The sequence below is a fragment of the Notechis scutatus genome, chromosome 3 (genome assembly GCF_049901735.1).
Source record: "Notechis scutatus isolate UNSWTSFEM ecotype Mainland chromosome 3, rNotScu1.2, whole genome shotgun sequence".
NCBI lineage: Eukaryota > Metazoa > Chordata > Lepidosauria > Squamata > Elapidae > Notechis > Notechis scutatus.
Genome location: NC_142011.1, coordinates 87857670 through 87879096, shown reverse-complemented (window position 1 = coordinate 87879096; position 21427 = coordinate 87857670). Strand labels below are relative to the sequence as shown.

Genomic DNA, 21427 nt, shown 5'->3' with positions numbered 1-21427 from the left:
AATGACCTAATGCATCAATACTTTAAATGTTATAAAAAGCATTTGCATACAGCTATCACAAGAACCATTGCCTGTGGAGGCTCCAGCCCCGATTGATGTTGCAAATGAGGGGGTGAAAATATCCCCATGTGTTTCTGAGCAACCTTGGTAAGAAATGAAATGAATTCTTTCTCCTTTGCTTTTCAGGGAAACCTCTTTAGACAAATCTCTTAATTGACACCCAAAATGCAACTAATTCTTTTCTTCATGGACATACACAATCATTTGTCCAACCAAAGGAAAGCAGAAAGATGAAAGGTAAAAGGAGACAACTAAACTTAGAACAAAGGCACTGTGCAAAAGGAGAGGATGAATAGGATTTGAAATGGTTCGCATGGCTCATCCCTAAAACATAATCGCAACACAAACTGCAATGGTTTTCTTAAAAGTGTCCAAACAGACTTTAATTTAAATACAAGTAGTCCTTGACTTACAACCATTTGTTTAGCGAATGTTCAAAGTTACAATCACACTGAAAAAAATGACTTACAACCAGTCCTCGCGCATACCACCATCACAGCATCCCCACGTGGTCAAAATTCAGGCACTTGGCAACCAGCTTGTAAGGTTACAGCATCCCAGGGTGAAGTGATCAACATTTGCAACTTCCTCAGGCAGCTTTTGAGCGGCAAAATCAATAGAGGAAAGCAAGATTCACTTAATGACCATGTGATTCACTTAATAACTGAAATGATTTGCTTAACAACCATGGCACAAAAGGTTGTAAAATCAAGGGCAATTCACTTAACAACCACTTTGCTTAGCAGCAGAAATACTGGTACCAATTGTGGTTGAAAGTTGATTGACAGGGCTAAGTGGAATCCCATACATAGAGAACGATGACCATTGTTCATTTGGCAAATTGGTGTTCTGATGTTGGGATGCAAACGAACTGTTACCGTTCTTCTGCAGTTGATGTACTTTGCCCTAATGGTTAGGACATTATCAACTTGCAAAAATGATAATTTGCATACCAGGGTAAGGTGGGTAAATGGTTCCATTCACTCTTTGACCAAGGCAGGATCAATGACTGGGAAAAGCCATGAAAAAACACAGATCAAAAAGAACTCAAATTTCAGTTCATTGCAAGAGCGAAGTCCAGGATATTATATGGTAGGCGTATTGCACATGTGATGGAGTTTGCTAAAGAATAATTTCTGGGTCCTTCTTTTGGCAAAGATTTATATGGAACTGGCTAGAGTCTACACCATGAGGTCTAAAATTGTGAATTAGAGGAAAATAAATTCAAAAGACGAGTTGCCATTTGGGGTACCAAATCATATTTCTTCCTCGCGTTTAGCTCCAAATGTAAATGTTTGGAAGACCTTTTCCTCAGATGCAAAATATAATTCTTCACAAATGAATTAGCTAAAAGAGTGTGTCTCCGACAGAAATCATAGGACTACCTATTTTCAAGTTCCTTCCTTAATCTTGTTAATGTAACATTTTTAATTATTTATTAATATTTATTGTTTTTTATAAATACCAAGACAACAAACATATCCAACACATCTTCCTCCTCAAATTTTCTCCACAAAAACAACCCTGTGAGAAGGGTTGGGCTGAGGGAGAATGACTGGCCCAAAGTCACCCAGTTGGCTTTCATGGCTAAGGCAAGACTTGAACTCATGCTCTCCTGTTTTCTAGCCTGATACCTTAACCACTAGACCAAACTGGCTCTGTCAAGTGACTGCACCTACACAGCTACAACCCTTGCATACCCTCACCAATCCCCTCACCAATATTTAACTGAGACATAATTCATTCCTGCTAGGCCTCTACCTGCTGGAAATTCTGCAAACCTGTTTGAAAGCCAGGCAAACTGAAAAGCAAGCAATGGCTCCTCAACAGATTTGAAATCCCATCTCCCATTAGCCTGAAATTATAATATGACTATAGCACATCCCTAGATTACCTCTTACTAAACAGTTGATCTAGTCATGGTTACTCGGAAGTTCCAAGGTATGACCTATTCAGGATTACCTGGAAGTTCCATCGATTTCAAAGGTCACTCCCATTGTAGAGAATTGCAATTTAAGGATTATTTTTATGGCTTCCTGCTTATCAAAGTTATTTCCTCCTGTAATAGACATGTGTCAAAGATTATCTGAAATGAAGAAGTGCAATCACTAATGGACAACCTTTAAGGCAATTAGCTTTCTGAGTTCAAGGTAAACAAGCAAGATTTATCGCTTGTATATTTACAAGGAAAAAGAAAACCTAAAGTAGAAGAGTTAGAAGAAACACAATTGCTAAATAAACCACATCACCCTTGGACACAGTTGCTACTTAATCGCTTTTGAATATAATTTGCATTAATACACAGTATACACACTTCCATAACTAAAGTCACAAGATGTTGTGTTGTGCTGGTTCATCTCCTTTCTCCAAGGTTGGTTCCAGTCAGGGGAGGAGAGATCCCATCAAGGCCTATACTATGTTGGTTGCTAAAAGGCTCAGTGCTCTCTCTGCTCCTATTCAGCACCTACACAAGACTGTGAGTGAACTCATTTGTCACCATAGGATGAGGTTTCATCTCCCCAATTACATCCGCTTGTCCCTTTAAATTTGGCAAGAGAGTCATGCTGTACGTCTTGTCTCTCAGGAAATTGCAGCAATAGAAATATCACTTAGACTTATATACCGCTTCACACTGCTTTACAGCCCTCTCTAAGCAGTTTTTTTTTTACAGAGTCATCTTATTGCCCCCAACAATCTGGGTCCTCATTTTACCGACCTCGGAAGGATGGAAGGCTGAATCAACCTTGAGCTGGTGACACTCAAATTGCCAAACTGTTGGCAGTCAGCAGAATTAGCCTGCAGTACTGCATTCTAACAACTGCACCACCACGGCTCTTAGCAATTATACTTGGCAAGTCCAAGGAGGCCTTCTCTATTGTGGTGTCCGCCTTGTGAAATATCCCCCACCCCCACCCCACCCCGAAATAAGGTCAGCTCCATTCCTCCTTACTTTCTGGCAGTCCCTCAAGACATGGCTCTGCCATTAGGCCTGGGGATCTCAGAGTATAATGTAGTTATTGATGATCCAATCTTGTGCATGTCTGTGTACATGTGTGTTTATATGACTGTATTTGACATGTTTATTGTTTTTATACTTTTGCTATACAGTGTGTAGGGTCACTTCTTATGATAGAAGCAGCCATATAAATTTGATAAACAAAAATTATTTATAAATAAAATAATAATTATGATGACTATAGTACTGTGGCAAAAGAAAGTAAATATAATACCAATAACAATATGCTCCTTGGTGAAATCCCAAAACAACTGGACCACCACTTGAACACTATCAGCACTGACAACATCCCTGTCAGTCAATTGCAAAAGGCAGCTTTACTTGGAACAGCTTACATCCCCCAACAATGTCTTTAACACCATCAGACTACAGTATCTGCCTATCCCAGGTCCTTAGGAGGGATGTGATAGGTGGATTAAAAATTCCAAATCCACTATAAACATCTGGCTGACTATGTGACAAACATCTGACTTAATTGATAGGAATTATTTAACCTATTATGAAACCCAAATAAAATATGGAAAAAAGTTCACATGGAAAAAAGTTAATGAGTCTAGTTGGCCTTCCTTCTTTTAGTGTGTTTGAATCCAGAACTTCCTTCTGCTGAACAAAATAAATTTATACACCAATAACAATTCTGGATTACTATTCTAGCTTCTAAAGAGAGCAACAAGCTAATAATCTCATATTAGACTAAACAAAGCATTTTTAGTTTCTTTAGTTGTTTGTACTAGAAATAAAAGCCAAGCAGGAATGAGTAATCTTAATCCCATTAGTATGCTGCTTGCTCACAATAAACCAGGATTTACATAGATTCAAAGTTCACCAATTGTTCCAGTTTTCTTGGCTTTTTTCCCAACCCCGGTTTGCCCTTTCAGCATTTGGAATGAAGGCATTCTGTTCCTATTAAAGCAGTTTGTAGCAAAGAAAGAGAGTGAAGATCAAATTACAAATTTCCTTTCATCCACTTTGATACACCAGAATGATTGCTGGAATATTACCAGGAGAAAATGAAAAAGCCGTTAGTGACAGTGGTGATTAATTACTAAGTTTGCAATCTGATCTTACTTTCTCCAAGCTTGATTCAAGTAATCTAATTAGCTATCACTCTCTTTTTAAAAAAAGTCAAGCCTTTTTTTTTTAAAGTCAAGCTACCATAATATATTAGACCTAATCAACCAAAGAAGGAATACATTATTGCAATTACTACAATTGACTAATACAATAGAGGTTTTAAGGTTCTTTTTATGGAAATAATTAAGTCATATTTCATACCTTCACATACTCCAAAGCTGGATCCATAGCATTCTGGTCTCTGAAAAGAAGTAGCAGTATGTTAGTATAATCATTTTGTATAATTTAAAACAAAATCAGTTTTATCTTGTTATTCCTCTTTTAAAGGAGAGTGATTTAAATCAAGGGAAACAGGGTGGAAAGACAGATTTATTTCTGTTCTTTTTCTACTGGTAGCATCAGAAACCCAATGCAAGATCTGTCTAGCCCCTTGGCCTTGAACAGCTACTGAATTAATTTCACTTCCACTTTGCATCTAGAACAAGTTTTATAGTTTCCTATGCAACTCTTACCATAATGATGTATAAACATGATCTATGCCCTAGCATTATTGAATAAATATGATAAATTATTTTTATTATAAGATCCAATCCCACCCTTGTGTCATGGCAATATTTAGAGATATAATTAATCAGAATCTGGACAATATATAGCACTGGCTTTTTTTCCAGCTATTCAGCAAACATGGGATGAGCTATCAACCCAGCAAAAATTAGTATGATAAAAAACTAAAGTCATAATGAACTATCTATCCATATCTATAGCAGCGGCCCAATTTATAAAATGCTAGTAGTTTCTAATAATAATAAAGTAATTATAACAACGGATGTATGGGAATATCTGGGCAATAGATATATACCAATAGATACTCCTTATTACCCATCCCCTCCCACTTGTAATTGTAGGACTGTAACTTTGTCGCTTGTATCCTTACGATTTACACTGACTGTTTCTTAATATGATTTGATTGCTTATTGTACCCTATGACTATCATTAAGAGTTGCACCTGATGATTCTTGACTCTTGACGAATGTCTCTTTTCTTTTATGTATACTGAGAGCGTTTGCACCAAGACAAATTCCTTGTGTGTCTAATCACACTTGGCCAATAAAGTATTCTATTCTATTCTATTCTATTCTATTCTATTCTATTCTATTCTATTCTATTCTATTCTATAGTCAAACAGTAACAATGCGCAGAGAACTCCCTGAAACATTTGCTCTAAAGGACTGTAATCTTCCTACAGAGCATGAATACTATAAACATTATATTCATAAAGAAAATATTTAAAAAACACAAAATGCCATATTTATAATATTAATGGTACATTAATGGCAGGAAGTATTATTGGGTTTCGAATAGAGAAAAAAAATAGCTTGCTTCACTGAATAGACCTATAGTATCTTTCTCCATCATTCTTCCCAAATGTGAGTGAAAAGAAATTATTTCTCTCCAACCCCACTCACCTCCCTCTCCCCAAAATGATTGGAAGACAGCTTTTAAATGCACTTTTATTAATTGGGATGAATGAATAAGAAAGGAATTGAATCATTAAAGAGACAATGAAAACTACTTTCATTTTCTAAGCAGTAATTGAAATAATACCGATTTCTATAATAAGCCTTTTGAAGGATGTAGCATATGAAGGCAAATGAACTGACTTTTAATGGAAAATACAGAATTATTCTGTAGTTTTAGAATAAAATAACAAATTGACAGAGATGTTATTAAGAAGTACAGATATAGGGGTGATACTATGCTCTATTATATAGGGGTTCAAATTACTTTCCAGGTTTAATACTGTACTGAATAGAAGTTGATTTTATATTAAATCACTTTGAATAAAGCATGATTTAAAAATAGTTTTTTTTGGTGGGGGGAGAGGTGTCCCAAACCTGAACAATATCTTATAAATCAACTTTATTAGAAATTAATTAGACAAATTCACATAAGAAAGAAAACCAGATATGAACTTTTTTCTCCTTTAATGATAGTAGATCCAAACTTTGAACTCTCACAATTTCTTACCACTAGCCATGCCGATCAGAGTGGATGGCACTTAAAATCTAAAAAAGTCAGAAGAACACTTGATTCCTTCACCTACTTCTGTCCTTAGTGACTAACAAACCTACACTATAAACCATAATGCATTTGTTAGTGTTCAATGTTACAAGGATCTTTATTTTTCTATGCGTGTCTTCCTGCCCTCTCCTTTGAAGATAACACCAAGTATCTGATGAAAAAGAATAGTCGTTATGATCTTGCGCTGAATGCATGTATTAGTTGCATGCATACATTGTTTTTGTTTACTGATTAACCTGGCTGTTCCACTGGAAAAAGCTTTTGGTGGTGCTGAATGACAAGCGCTATCAAGTCCTATTCCTGCAGCTTCAAACAGGATATTTATTAAGTTAATCTTGTGCTAGCAATTCAATATCCAACTTCAGGAGACACGACTTTGGAACTAATCAGACTAGGAACCTTCTAACCTCTGTCTATTGTTGGAAATCAGATTTTTTTTTTGAACTCTTTGAACTCTACAAACCGGAGGTCTAATTCATATGTTCCTCAGATATGACAAAATCACCCCTATCTTCAGCAATTAACGCAGATAACACTAGCACATACCAGTAGTGCTTTGTAGAAAGAAAGAGAACAAAAAGATGTAACCTTTAATTAAACAGGCTACAAAACAATGGTTTACACTGGATTTGATACGGAGAATCACGATATCTGTACTCATCAAACCAGAGTTAAGGGAGGTCAGAACAAAGAGACAGGCTGTATCTCTCTATTAAAAAAAAGCAGTAAGGGGTTCAACTTGCTTAACTAAATAGTTTGTTAGCTATTTGAAATCTTAAGCAACATAGTTCATGTAGTAATCATTATCCATTTTAACTGCATCTATAAGATCCAAGAAGATAGAACAGATCTCAAGTCACTGGTTGGGTCTTTCCCAATCTAGTATATTCCAGTTGCAAGTAGTGGACAATGAACCTGGGAAAATGTACTTTGTACACTTCTAGAAGGAAAAACAAACTTCACAATCTACAATCCTGCATTGGACATCAGAAGGGAAAACGGGGAGCTTTTGTCATAAATGCCACCATTGCACGTGTTGTCATAATTTTTGATGCAGGCTTCATTTGCTGTAGATACCTACATCAACATCAACCAGAACAATATATTTGAGGCATTCTAATTCCTTTTTTCATTGACACACGTATTTATATGAATTTAGGAGCAAGTCATCTGGAAAAAAAAAAACACTCACAAAGTTTATAATGCAAGTTCTCCACTCTTGTTGAGCTGATGGGTACATTCAACATTTTAAAATCAGGTTTCAGGTTTTCTCAGACAATGGCTATAGGTTTGCCGATATCCACAATCGCTATCAGCATGATTAGTCAGAAAACATCAGTTACTGTCTTCTCACACTGGATGTTCTCTGCATTATCTTCATCTTTTTTCTGGGCAAGTGGACACCCTTCCAGACAAAGCACAGGACTGTAGCTATCCAAAATTCCAAATTTCTAAAAGAATTAATAAAGCCTTTTTGTGGCTCAGCTGCATTCTTGGAAATAAAGAAGCTGGCTGTTTATTTTGTAGCATGCAGCCTTTCTGCTGAAAATCAAAAGAATTTGTTTTAAAATTCAAAAAGAGTGGGCAAGGAAACTGGGTGGGATCAAAAGAAGTGCCAGTAGCACATTAGGAATCCTGGTTATAGTTGAAATACTGTCTAGCTATTGCTCCAAATACTATTTTTGTTCATTTTGATAAAGAGAGATTCTAAAGAGTTCCATAAATAAAGCTTTTGCAATTTCACATTGTGTGTGTGTGCCCTTCATCCAGTTCTTATCCCCTTCTTCCTTTGGAAGATCTCTGGTTACAGGTCTTCTTCTGAAGATGAAAATACTATATCTCTTAAGATCATCAATTTCCCTTCTCTCAATTATTTTGCACATATATATGCAGGCAAACCCAGAAAACCAATAAAGCGAACTGCTAATGTTGCTCTTTTCATCAGTTCTAATTAACATTTATGAGGCCACCAGCAATAAACCTACAGGATTATAATTCCACTCAAACACAGCTGCGCAGGAGTCCTCTTACATCAATTGTAGCTGAAAGCTTGTCTCACCACCTTAATCAACTGCTTTTCATCTGGTGTTATAAAGTTCCTAGTTTGAAGATGTTTGCCTTCCTGGAGAACCCCAAGTCATTCTTCTTTTTCTCATCTCTAGTGCTGTTTGCTTACAGGCTCTTTCCTGTAACTGCCAAAGGATAGCTTCCACTGATGTATGTTGAAAATCAACTAACCCAGTGGTGTCACAAGCGCTGACTCCACAAGACTGTTTGGCTTCCCAGTGATCAGATAAACCCAATTCCCATGTCAATAAAGGGCCATTTGATGTAGCTCATTAGCATTGGAAAAAAAAAGTGGTTTCATCCTTCAAAAGATAAAAGAACTAGGGCAACAAAAAGCAACTTCCCATCTAAAAGAAATCTTAACTTCTGGACATATCCTGATTCCTGCCATAAGCACTAAAACAGAAACACGTACACACTAGGGGTAAAAAAAAGCCAGTTGTAAATGCTGCTATCTTTAGTGTACTAATATTCTGAAACACCTATTTACAAGTGACATTTTACTGTCTAATAATCCAGCTTTATCTGTAGAAATTTATGGAGGGTTTCTATTTTTAATCCACTCAGGATCTTCCCATCATGCAGACTATCTTTTTCTTTACGCCAGAAAAAAATATATTCTAGTGGGACAATGGAATAGAACTAGTGACTTTTAACTAAATTTATCTTGGCTACTAAAGCTAGACTGTGAAAATGCAGACACTCACTATATGACAGATCATTGGCTCTGAGCTTCACACATCCAATTTGAATAAAGGCCATTGGTAGAAGACACAATAATGTGGTTATCATTCTCCGCTCCATTCTTGACATTCATTGGCAAAACTTTAGCTAGGACATCTTGGATCATGCACAGTCTACCAGCATGGAGTCCCTGATTATCAGAATCCAGATGAGATGGGGGGAAGGGAGACACATCATCAGAATGGATGATCACCATATGCCTAAACAATTGATTTATAGTGTGCTGAAGTCTGGGAAGAGACCTTGAGATTGGCCACTCAAGGGCTACAAAGGAAACCCTACAACATTTTGACATCCAACCAGCTGCTGACAGAACCTACTGAAGAACCCTGGACCATGAAGCCTCTACCGGTGTTGAAGACAGGAGCCACCAAAAACTAATAGCCACTTTAACAACTGGACATGCTATTCCAGGCAACTGGACAGTCACTTGTCTGGAATGGTGTAGGGTCCTGCTTGAGCACAGAGTTCAACTAGAAGGCCTCCAAGGTCCCTTCCAATAGAAAACCATCACAGAATAACACCCACTATTACTACAAGGATACAGTGCCCCCCATTGCACTAAACTCTGTGCTTCCAGACTGGCACTGAAGAGCCACCTCTATATCCACACATGAATGGTTATAGAATAGAATGGCTATTATATAGAATGTGTATGTTGAGAAGACTTGGGTTGTACCCAAACAGCAAGATATATAATATCATATAATATCATTGGGATATGTATTATACGTTCAGGGCTTCAAATAGTGGCATGGTGTGGCAAGATTACAAAATAAGATCCAAACCTTTGCCTAAATAGCTTTGGCTATTGGGTGGTTTCAGCATTCTAATCAATCAATCAATCAATCAATTCATCACTTCTACCCTCTGCTAGGGAGAAGAGTTATCATTAGGGTTAGCTACATTATTAGCTGCTTATGCTGTTTTTTTTTTAAACAAAAAAACAAAAAATATGCAGTATTAAACCTGAACCTTCATTCCAGGATCTGAAATAGTAATTGATCCAATAAACCAGTATCTTAGCACTTGCAAAATATATGTCGTGCAGTTGACCATTTTAATATGGAACTCTGGGAATAGTCCTTCAACTGGAGAAAGCTAGAAATAGGATAAGGAAGAACATTGACTAAGGAACCTACTGCACACTTATTTGGATACATCAGTTCAGTAGAATTTATTGCTAACTATGCGTACATAAGTAATCCTACATTTAGTTTAGCTTGGCTAACTATTTTAGGGAAAAGAATGATTATATCAGTACAGCAATATATTAAGGTCACAATTTAGTCAAAGTTGATTTCAAAAAGTTTCAAATGTTCAGCTCTGCCTGAATTATAAACAAACACAGTTGATTAGGAATCATTTGAAGTTTCACCCTGTGGTCACATGACTGCATTTTTGGCATTTGGCAAGCAGCCCACACTTATGGCTGTTTGCAGCACCCCAAGGTCACATGGTCATGATTTACATTTTTTGCCAGAAACCAGAGTTTACTGAACACTATAAAAAGGTCATAAAAGTGTGTCTGGTCACATGATGATCCACCTTACAATAGCCATTGCTTACAACCGAAAATTATGGTCATAAGTAGAGCAGTACCTGCAGTTAAATTATTTTTGCATAATTAAATATTTTAAAATAACATTAATAAGACAAATCAATGCTTTAAATCTTGACTTATTAAACATAGCATGGCTTCCACTTTATTATAATAATCTTGGCACAACTAGAGCACAACATTTCACATTTGATATATAATAGCCTTCCAAATGCACCTAATTTTTTTCAGGATAAAAGCCACCTCCCATAGATCTCAATGTGAGTCCTCCTTTCCCTCCACCCCAGTTCTCTTCATAGATGGATTCCAATGGTGTTTTGAGATTTACATTGCCTCCTTATAGGTAAAACAGGTGTAAAAGGCTTCCAGTTTATGCTCACTAAATTCATATTTCAAAACTTAAATACATCACATGTCAGATACTTCTCCTGGAGTATTATTGTTCACATGAGCACATGGCAAGTAAACGCACTTATGTTTGCAATGTTTTAAGAACAGAGGAACCAAAGATTTATTAGAACAACTGGGTTACTTATTCAGTTGCTGTTTTTTTTTAAAGAGCCTGAACACTATGGGGACAGAAAGTGGCATGGTGCCATGCAGATTTTACACCAACACCAGTGAACCTCCAATTCCCCAGGAAAAAAAAACATTTCCATCTTTCTCTTGCCATTCTTCATTTCAAGTAAAAAGGTGGAGTCCATCAAAAGTCAGAAGGATCATAAGAGCTGTCCTTCCAGAGAAGTCATGTGGTAGCTCTTATCTCCTGCCCAGTTTGTCTGACCTGAATCTTATAATGTAGAATCTTCCTCAAATTGAACTCATCTCCTGGTAACTACCAAGATAACTCTTTCTCGTTTTGTCTGCAAAAATAGGACAGTGATTGCTGCTACTTTCTTCCAGGATATTTTTCCAACTTTAAACTTTAGCCTGTAGCTTTGAGATTTCCTAATCAGCTCCCAATCAAGTCTGTCCCTGCTTAGCTTGTCCGAAAATCAGCCTTTGAGCAAACTACAAAAGTTAGCAAATATCCTCTCAAACCATCAACATCAGAGTGCTAGTTCCTCTTTGCACACTGAGACTACCTGGGAAAGAACCTTTCCAGTGTGTCTACATGCACTTTGGGGCTATGCTCAACAGTTCTAATTGGTTCACAGAAAAAGAGTTCAGCTCAAAACTGCATTTGTCATGCATGAAGAACTAATCACCAAACAAACCATTAGTGAAGTCAAACTGAATTTGAGTTTTCACGGTTTCTGGAACTTTTGAGGCATTTCCCAAATTGTTAAGGGAAACACATTAGAATTCAATCCAAAGGCAAACCCAAAAAGGTCAAAAGGTATCTTAGAATAGAATAGAATAGAATAGAATAGAATAGAATAGAATAGAATAGAATAGAATAGAATAGAATACTTTATTGGCCAAGTGTGATTGGACACACAAGGAATTTGTCTTGGTGTAAATACTCTCAGTATACATAAAGAAAAGGTACATTCGTTAAGAATCAAGAATCATAACGTACAACACTTAATGATAGTCATAGGGTACAATCAACAATCAAATCATACTAGGAAACAGTCAATATAAATCGTACGGATACAAGCAACAAAGTTAGAGTCCTACAATCACAAGTGGGAGGGGATGGGTGATAAGGAGTGATGAGAAGATTAACAGTAATAGTAGTGTACACTGTGTAAATAGTTCTCAACTGACCCCACAACAATGTTGGTATATGACTCTCTATGGGCAATACTATACTAGTCTCTGCTGTGTGCATAAAAATAACTTGCATCTTTCAGACAAAATTATCCAATTTTTGTTCTCAAATGACAGTGAGGGGTTTCAAACACTAAACAGCAAAGAAAAAAATAGTCATAATATCTGTATCTTAAGCAGCGTTAGGACCATTGCTTAAAGCAATAAAAATTGCTATTCCGGTTCTCTTTCCTTCTTGCTTTTTCTAATGGATATGGCATTGGATGGAGCCCAACACACAGTCATGATCTTCTCTGCTGTTGATGTCCAAAGCCTGTAACCACAGTTGGTCTCGACCTTGCTTTGGCAGAAAATGAGAGTTTTGTGGTCGCTTTTGTTGACATAGGTGGCTATATAAATTAGATAAATACATTTAGGTTTAGCTTTTTGGGATGTAATACTGTTCTTGGAAAGTTATCTTCTGAATTCACCAGCCCAAGAAGGATGGATACAGGAGTTCAACTAACTTTACAGGGGTGCTTAGATTGTGTAATCTACTACATGGAGGAGGTATGGAGAATGGAGGAGAAAAAGAGGAAGATCATTTACTTCAGGGTGTACTTGCACAAAGGAAGGGAGAGAACAGGGAAAAAAGAATTAGCACCATTGTTCAAAAAAAGAAAGGTGGAGAACTGAAGGCAGAGAAAATTATTGCAATAGTTAAGGATATCCCCCCACAAACCCTTGTTTCTGGGGATTTTGAGATGTTGATTTTTACATAAATTACCATTAAAATCAAATCCAACAGACTAGCAACTGGGAGTCTGTGAGTTCTAGTCCTTCCTTAGTCATGAAGCCAGATGGGTGACTACAGGGACTTGTCCAGGCATTCACCAGGAGTCAATATTGACTTGAAGATTGTGTGTGTGTGCGTCTGTCTGTCTACTATGTATGCACCTGAAGTATTTGGCTGCTTTCAACAAGTTTGCCCCAGTCAAACAGTTATAAGACGTAACAATTGTAAAATAGATCACCTTTAACAGGACTGGATATTATGACTTTTTTCACAGAGGTCATTAAATGAATGCTTAGTGCCTTAAATCAGGGGTGTCAAACGCATGTCATCACAGTGGTGTCACATGATGTATCAGGACTTTTCCCGCCTTCGTTAACCAGGCGTGGGCATGGCCAACACGTGATGCATCTAGCACGTGGGATGCCAGTTTGACAATCCTGCTTTAAACAAACTCATTGTTAGCTATGCGCTAGTAGAACTGTTGTAATTTGTGGTCATATGACCATAGGGTGCTGCAAACAGCCGTAAATGCAGGCTGGTTATCAAGTGGGGAGGGCCATGACCTTGGAACTTCAAAACTGGGTTGTAAGTAGCTTTTGGGGAGGTTGTTGTAATTTTGAACAGATGCAGAATAATCGGTGTTAAATCTGTAGCACAAATTGGGAGATGCTTCCCTTTATCTTACATCCATACTTTTCTAAAGTAAATTGGGAAAGAGCAAAGTTACTGATCCAATCATCCTAGGAGCTGACAGCTGAAGGAGGATTTGAATCTAGGTCTTCCCAATTCCAAAACAGTATATATTTACAAAAGAGTATTTCCCAGGATGCCGCTGGAGACTGCATCTTGCATCTATGTGATGTTCTTAACTTCATCTGAGCTAGATGTGTTCAGTTCACCCCTCAAATCAGGGGCGGGGAGGGAGACAAAGAATTCAGTCTCCATTCAATGCTATTCCCAAGCAGAATAACCAGCGGCAGCATCTGGATGGCAAAACCCTGACGGGTCACTTGTAACCAATTTGTGCTCTGCCTTAATTCCACTCCTTTCCATGCCAATTTGGATACCGTCATTGGAAAGAGCTGAAATAGCTGGAGCTTATATCCTGTTCAGTCCTCACGTGTTTCCAGTTGTACAACTTATGTGAACAAGCTAAGTTCACATAAGGTGAGGCTGATCCCACATACCTTTTAGCTGTATTGTGGTAAGAAACCAAGGCTAATAGTTATCTGCAAGAGGGTCTCTGACCCTCTTAAAAAATTCTTAAAAAGAATTTTCTTAAAAAATAAATAACAACAATGGTGAATGTGAGCTTTTGGCGTTTTTCGCCTTTTTTTAGCATTAGCCATCTCCTGGGTTGCCTAAACTATTGGGATGTTTGGTTTATTCCTGATTCAGGATGCCAGAGGGCTGGGTTATCCCCATCGTGTACCTGAAGCCATTTCCTAAATATTTATTTGGTGTCCATTAAGGCTAAATTTTGAATTTTAAAATTGCCTATACAGTATAATGGATATCCATTCGGTACGTAGGTTTATTTTTTTTAAAAAGAAAGACAAAAAATAAACGATAATCAGTTAAGGGAAACAGCTTCATGCAATATATTTATTCTGCCACATGCCACAGTCTGCTATCCGGCTGGGGCAGACATTTGGATCTATTTCTTTATATAATCATAAAACTTTCCAGAGCATAAGTTCAAAAGGCTAATAGCAGCACTAGATGCTACTTTTTGAAATATCTAATAATGAATAATGATCTGACCAAATATCACAAGATAAGAAAGGAATGTTTAAATAATAAAAGGCACTAAAATCAGTACATTCATCCTGCCTTAAGGGTTTTTATACATTCCAGAGATCCACTTGCATTTTTATTCTTCATTTCTCCCTCCCTTTTCACATTCTTGTTATACTAGTTAATAACTTACAAGGTTTGGGGAGTGGGTGAACATTCACTTTTCAATTTAAGGTCACAATGTCAAAGGGAGAAATTCACAAAAATTGAAACCTAACAGAATTTTTATTCCTGAGTCATCCAGTGTACTAAACAATGTAGTTTTACAGTACTGTAAAGGTCATGAACTTTGACAGGGCCAGCCTTCTTCAATATTGTACAGGTAGAAACAGAACTCAAGTTACAGCGCACAGTATCTGTTTGTTTTGCCAAGGAAGAGAATACCATCATTTCCTCCATTGTTATTTTTTTTAAAAAGAACATTAACTGTACAAAATGTGCACTGGCTAATTTATGCATATAGACAGGGAAGCCCTATCATTCAGGGGAATGAAACAGCTCCTTAGGACAGTAAGTTTGTGGCGTGAAGCTCACACCAGTTGTTGGAACAGTGACATCATTATACCATGGTGCACAGTTCTCTGGAGCAATTTATTGTCCAGATTGGCTCTATGCATCTTCTTGAGTGGACGGAAAGTTAAAAAAAATATGAAGGATTTGTGGTGTCTCACCCTGAGGACAACCTCAGAGCTATGCTGAGGATAAGTGGCATCATTCAGAATCAAGGCTGAGCAAAGGATTTAACTAGATGGTTCATAGTGCATTTTACCACTAATTAATTAGGTGGGTCCTTTGCCAGGCTTACAGAGCTGCTTCAAAAGCTGCCCCCACCCCCCACAGATGCCATATGCATTATTTGCACAATATATATTATGCACATGTATTGTAGACATCAAAACAATCACACAACCCTTGCAAATAGACCCAATTACATTAAAGCTTACAACAGATTGTTCTGTTTGGGCTATGCACAATCCCATTATATAACCCCCACTCTCACTTATAGTTTTCTCCAAATCCCACTGGATTCTGCAAATTCCACTGTCAATATTTTCTAGTATGTCGTGGAATTTTTGAAAAAATATACAAGCCCCATACAAATGGAAATAAGTGCATATAATCACAACAACCCTCTGAATTCTATTAGGCTTTATACTTCTACTGGTCTTCAAAGCTAAATTTTATCACCTCAAAAGGAGGAACACTTCATTTATCAGAACTGCCTTTCTTGTCCTATAGCATTGCAATGTATTTTCACAAAACTAGAGAACTATTGTTTGAATGGTGGCAAATAATCCGCTTCCCACATCCTTTGTCTTCTTCTAAAACAACATTAATCATGTGTAGTCTGCATGGAAATGGGATTATCATGATCCAGCCTGACTGCTGATGATATAGCTTATTTTTAAACGTTTCCAAGAATGGGGGATTCCACATTGTCCCTTTGATGACTCAGTAGCTGTTGGGCAGTAGTGAAGTTCATAGTATATTGTGTAGTTATTTGTTCTACATTGAACTACCGAGTTTATGGTTTTAAGATTCTGAAACAAAGTTGGATGTAGAATTCCACACTGAATAACATCAAAACCAAAATGAGTAAATCAAAATATTTTGCACCACAAGACTGGTTAATTACTGAGAGAAAGAAATCATTTTGTTCAACAAAAGGCAGATGGTATGGTTAGAAAAGTTAAATGATAATTGGTGTGACGGAAGAGAGAAGCTATAGCAACACAGATTAAGTTAGATGGCTTCCTGTTGGCATTCAGTTTTCTCTAGGATGGGACATTGTGTGTGTGTGTGTGTGTGTTTACTGGAGGGGAGGGAGAGAGAGAGAGAAGCATGAAAGAGACTCAGATGTTGGGATCTCCATACATCTGTTTTTCCATGTACTCTGGAGACCAATTTATTTAATCTGATCTGGGCCTGTAAATCCTATCAGCATTGCTGGTTCCTCCTGTTTTTATTATATCAGTGTCTATGATAATTATGGTACTTGTCCTCCCCTCCTCCCTATGGACTACTCCTCCCTATGGACTACTCACGCACCAGGAGGAGGTAAGAAACTTTGAGACTTTAGAATGGTGTTTCTCAACCTTGGCAACTTTAAGATATGTGGACTTCAATTCCCAAAATTCCCCAGCCAGAATGCTGAAAGAGTCTGACTGTTTTAGAATCATAAAGCAGGCATGGCATGAACAATTAATTCCATTCCTTCCTTGGTACAGAAAATCCAAAGATAAGGCACTCCCTGACAAATGGGTGTCTAGGGATTTGCTTGACACTTACCAGTGAGAACAAGCTGACAATATCCTAAGAAATTGCTCCTATGGTCAAAACTGGACTTATAATTAAAATTAAATCAATGTTCAATCATGAACTATCAGTATTTTTTAAACTTAAATTTAAACAGCAGTGGAAAATTACTCTTTGCTGTTCTCTTTGTGACAAGCTTCCAGATATTTCTGTGTATATCTCCCATAAGCACAAGGCTTGATAAACAAACTAAATAAACAAACCCTATTCTTTCAACCTTTTCTCATGGGAATTATTTTTAATACTCATTAAACCAAATTTTTTATTGGCCAAAGTGTGATTGGACACACAAAGAATTGGTCTCTGGTGCCTAAGCTCTCAATGTACATACAAACTACAAACATACGGTGCACATACAAACATGAGCTCTCAGTGAACAATTTATCTACATTCATCTTACAAGTGTGAGGCATCCCCAACTGTAGATTATAGTTTCCAGTGTTACTTCTCAAGACTCAGAAACTCAAGATTCTACAGAAGTATGTAACTAAAACTGCGTCGGACTTTTTTGTCAGTTAGTTGCATGGCATATTGATTCATGTTCAGCCTTTTCACATACATGACCGCCAAGCCAGGTATTCTCCCCCAATCTAGTTAATATTTCTGCATTTGAGTTGACTTTTTTTTTATTAAAAAAATAGTCAATTTTGTTTTGTCAAATTCAGTCCAGATTTCTGCTGAGTTCATCCAGCTTAAAAACATGGTGGACTTTCCTACATGTCATCATCACTTCTCAAGCTCAGATGTGCCCTCACAATAGCTTGCAACTTTCCTTACACAGCCATTGAGAACTCTTTCATGAATGTGCCAGCACTCTTTACAGATACCTATGGAAGAAGCCCTAATATTAACAGTATTACCAGTGCCCCCACCCCATTTCTCCTCCCTGTATTTGACTGCGCGGCCAATTCGTGCTGTTAAGTTGGGGGTTGCAAAACCTTTGCTCTGCTGTTGGGACACAAATATAGCTTAGGAGGTGCAAGTGGGAGACAGCAAAGAGTCAAGAGTTTCTACCAGTGGAAACACAGCTTACCCTAAGCTCCATGGAATGGCAATGTTGCACATTGAAAAACAGGAAACCAGCAATTGCTCTTTGGCCATAGCTAGAAATGGGTTCAGATGACAAGGGTGACAGTGGTTGGCTCAGATTCAGAAATGGCACCAACTTCTGGTGAAAGGGTGAAAGTACCTACTGGTATAACTTACCATTTTACCTCCATTTTTTTACTCACCATAATGAGTAAGTTGCTGTGGCTCTCGTAAAGGATGCTTCAGGCATTCTATCAACCCAACCCCAAGTACGCATGCACATACACACATTCACAAACACACAATTGTGCTATTCTATTTTCTGGCTAGGTGCAATGTTCAGCTGCTCCAAACAGCTGAATCATCCCTTGCAGCTGTTGCTCAACAGCTGTACTCCTTGTGTTTTCAATGCCAGGGGTTGCCAGGGCTTCATAAGCCAGCACCACTGCACTGGAGAGGTGAAAAGAAAAGGCCACATTGATGGGAAAGCATAGTGCATCAGGCCTTTTAAACACAGGTAGTCCTCGAGTTACAACTGAGCCCAAAATTTATGTTGCTAAATGATACATTTTTGAGTCTTGCCCAATTTTACGACTTTTCTTGCCACAGTTGTTATGGGAATCATTGCATTTGTTAAGTTAGTATCATGGTTGTTAAGTTCACTCCCTTCTATCCAGGACATATCATATAAGTGATGCTTGAGTAGGGTCCACAGGATTGCCTGGAAGACACTACATCTCCTCTTCACGACCTGCTTTCCTTGTTACCTTCTGGGAGGAGGCTTCATGGTATCCGAAGCAGAACATCTAGAATTCTGGGAGTTGAAGTCCACAAGTCTTAAAGTTGCCAAGGTTGGACACCCCTGATCTAGATTCAGTCAGTTTTGTTCCATATAGCATCAGCCATGTGAACTCTCAAGTTTCCTCTTTCTCCTATATACTCAAAATGGATAGTGATTGATATATATGTATATATAGATATGTATGTATATGTATATGTATATGTGTGTGTGTGTGTGTGTGTGTGTGTTATGTATGTATGTATGTATGTAGCATGTGTATTTGAGTGTTATGGGTAGATATATACTTTCTTTTGAGAGAAGGCAATAGAATTTCATTTTTAATGTGTGCCAATGTGCTCAGCGTAAAAAATGACAGTAAAGGTTATTTTATTTTACTAGCTTCAATGCATCTACTTCACTGTCCTTCAGGTAGTCATTCCACTGTCACCTAAGTCCCTTGGTAAATAGTGTCTGTCTGTTTCTACGTGGATAAATTGTTTTAATTACATGGATAAATTGGATTCATTGTCATTGTTTTTCTGGTCTTCTTATTCCGAGCTTCTACTTCAGCTTGAGCCCAATCCACTATGCCAGTTGTATATCTAATGACTGGGATTGTTCAGGTTTTAATCACCTTCATGGTATCTCTATCACTGAGTTTGGACTTTTAAAATCTTCTTCATTCTTCTGATGTAGTTACTTCTAACCTTCTTCTTGACTTCAGTGTACTTGATGTTGTTATCCTGAAGGTATCCTTGAATGCCTGGGTATTTATAATGATCTTTATCCAGATTATTGATGAATCTTGATTTCTTCAGTTTTCACTGCTTTTCCCTATTGATGGTAAGAGTAGAACATCTGTCCAATCCTAATTCTATTGCAATATCTTAGCTGTATATTTGGACAGTGTTGAACAATAATTTTTAGATGATGTTTTCGTTATTATTGTTGTTGCACAGTTGAAGAGTCAACCAGATGTTTAGACTGGATTTGGCATTTTTATCTACCTATCAAGTCCTTCCTGGGATAGGCAAATGTTGTTGTTCTATAGTGTTAAAGGTACCATCACAGTATGTAAGCTGCTCCAAGTAAAGCTGCCTTTTGCAATTGATTGATGGTGATTTTTGTCAATGCCAGCCCATTATTTTTTTGTTTTCAATCTTTGTATACTTGTGGTGGGTAAGCAGATTTTCTTCCAATAGTCCTGCAGTTGCTGGTCTTGACTGCTCAGCCAACAGTACTAAGTCCTGATAACCCATTTGTCACCAGATGTCCAGGAACTCCAACAACTAGCACAGTCCTTGTTGACCCAGGGGACAACCGATTTGATATGGGTTTCTGTAAATTACTGTATATCTCCCCATTTTGTTTATGGGAGAGACATTCTTCGTCCTGCTCCTTTGATGATACCTGTCCAAAATGGTTGAACCTCTGACATAGCTCTCACCTTCCTTAGAGCACACAAACCCCACATCAAGGCAGTACATCACTGAGGGATTATTAGGCAGATTCTCAAAAAGTAATATTTATAACATTTCAGACATATGAAGGTTTTTGAATGCATATATATATGTATGTATGTATGTATGTATGTATGTATGTATATATGTATATATGTATATATGTATATATGTATATATGTATATATGTATGGCCTTCAGCTTTGTTCGGGTATTTTCCCACGTCATAGTAGTGGTGCTTTTAAAGTTGTAGCAACGTTTCAGCAGAATCTCATCTGCCATCATCAGGCTTATATATATAATTCGTAGATTTTCACAGGTACAGGTATGCAGGTTTTGGTGTGTTCGGATCTTTTCCTGTGTACGATTGAGAGTATCTTGGCAACAAGCAAAGCACAAAGGCTTTGCTCGCACAAGCACAAAGCCGAAAGCACCAGCCTGAAGATGGCGAGTGGGACCTTGTCGAAACATCGCCAAGATACTCTCAATTGTACACGGGAAAAGACCTGAACATGCCAAAACCTGTGTGTGTGTGTGTGTGTGTGTGTGTGTGTGTGTGTGTGGTATTCAGCTTTGTTTGGGTATTTTCCCACGTCATTATAGTTGTGCTTTTAAAGTTGTAGCAACGTTTCGGCAGAATCTCATCTGCCATCATCAGGCTTCTGTATTGCGTTCGTCGAACTTTAAAAGCACAACTATAATGACGTGGGAAAATACCTGAACAAAGCTGAATACCATACATGTAAGTACCCGCGAAAACTTAAGAAAACATATATATATATCGCCATTCTGTAACTTCACTGTTATAGTTGTATCTATTCAGAAGACATGAGACATGATTGACAGAAGATATGATTGAGATATCTATCTACAGGGGTGGGGAGGAAGAGAGATTTTGTTAATGCCATTAAAATAGAGTAGCATTCACAACAGGTTTAAACGTAACAAG

The 21427-nt window shown here is 37.6% G+C and overlaps 1 protein-coding gene across 3 annotated transcripts in view; it reads right to left on the bottom strand.

Annotated features, from left to right (window-relative positions):
- BCAR3 (BCAR3 adaptor protein, NSP family member) overlaps positions 1-21427 on the bottom strand; it is a 91560-nt gene that overhangs the window by 55831 nt on the left and 14302 nt on the right. For all 3 annotated transcript variants that reach the window (XM_087960671.1, XM_026671827.2, XM_087960673.1), the window contains exon 3: positions 4352-4391. In XM_087960671.1, coding sequence (XP_087816797.1) covers positions 4352-4391 — 40 coding nt within the window. The remainder of the gene's footprint in view (positions 1-4351; positions 4392-21427) is intronic.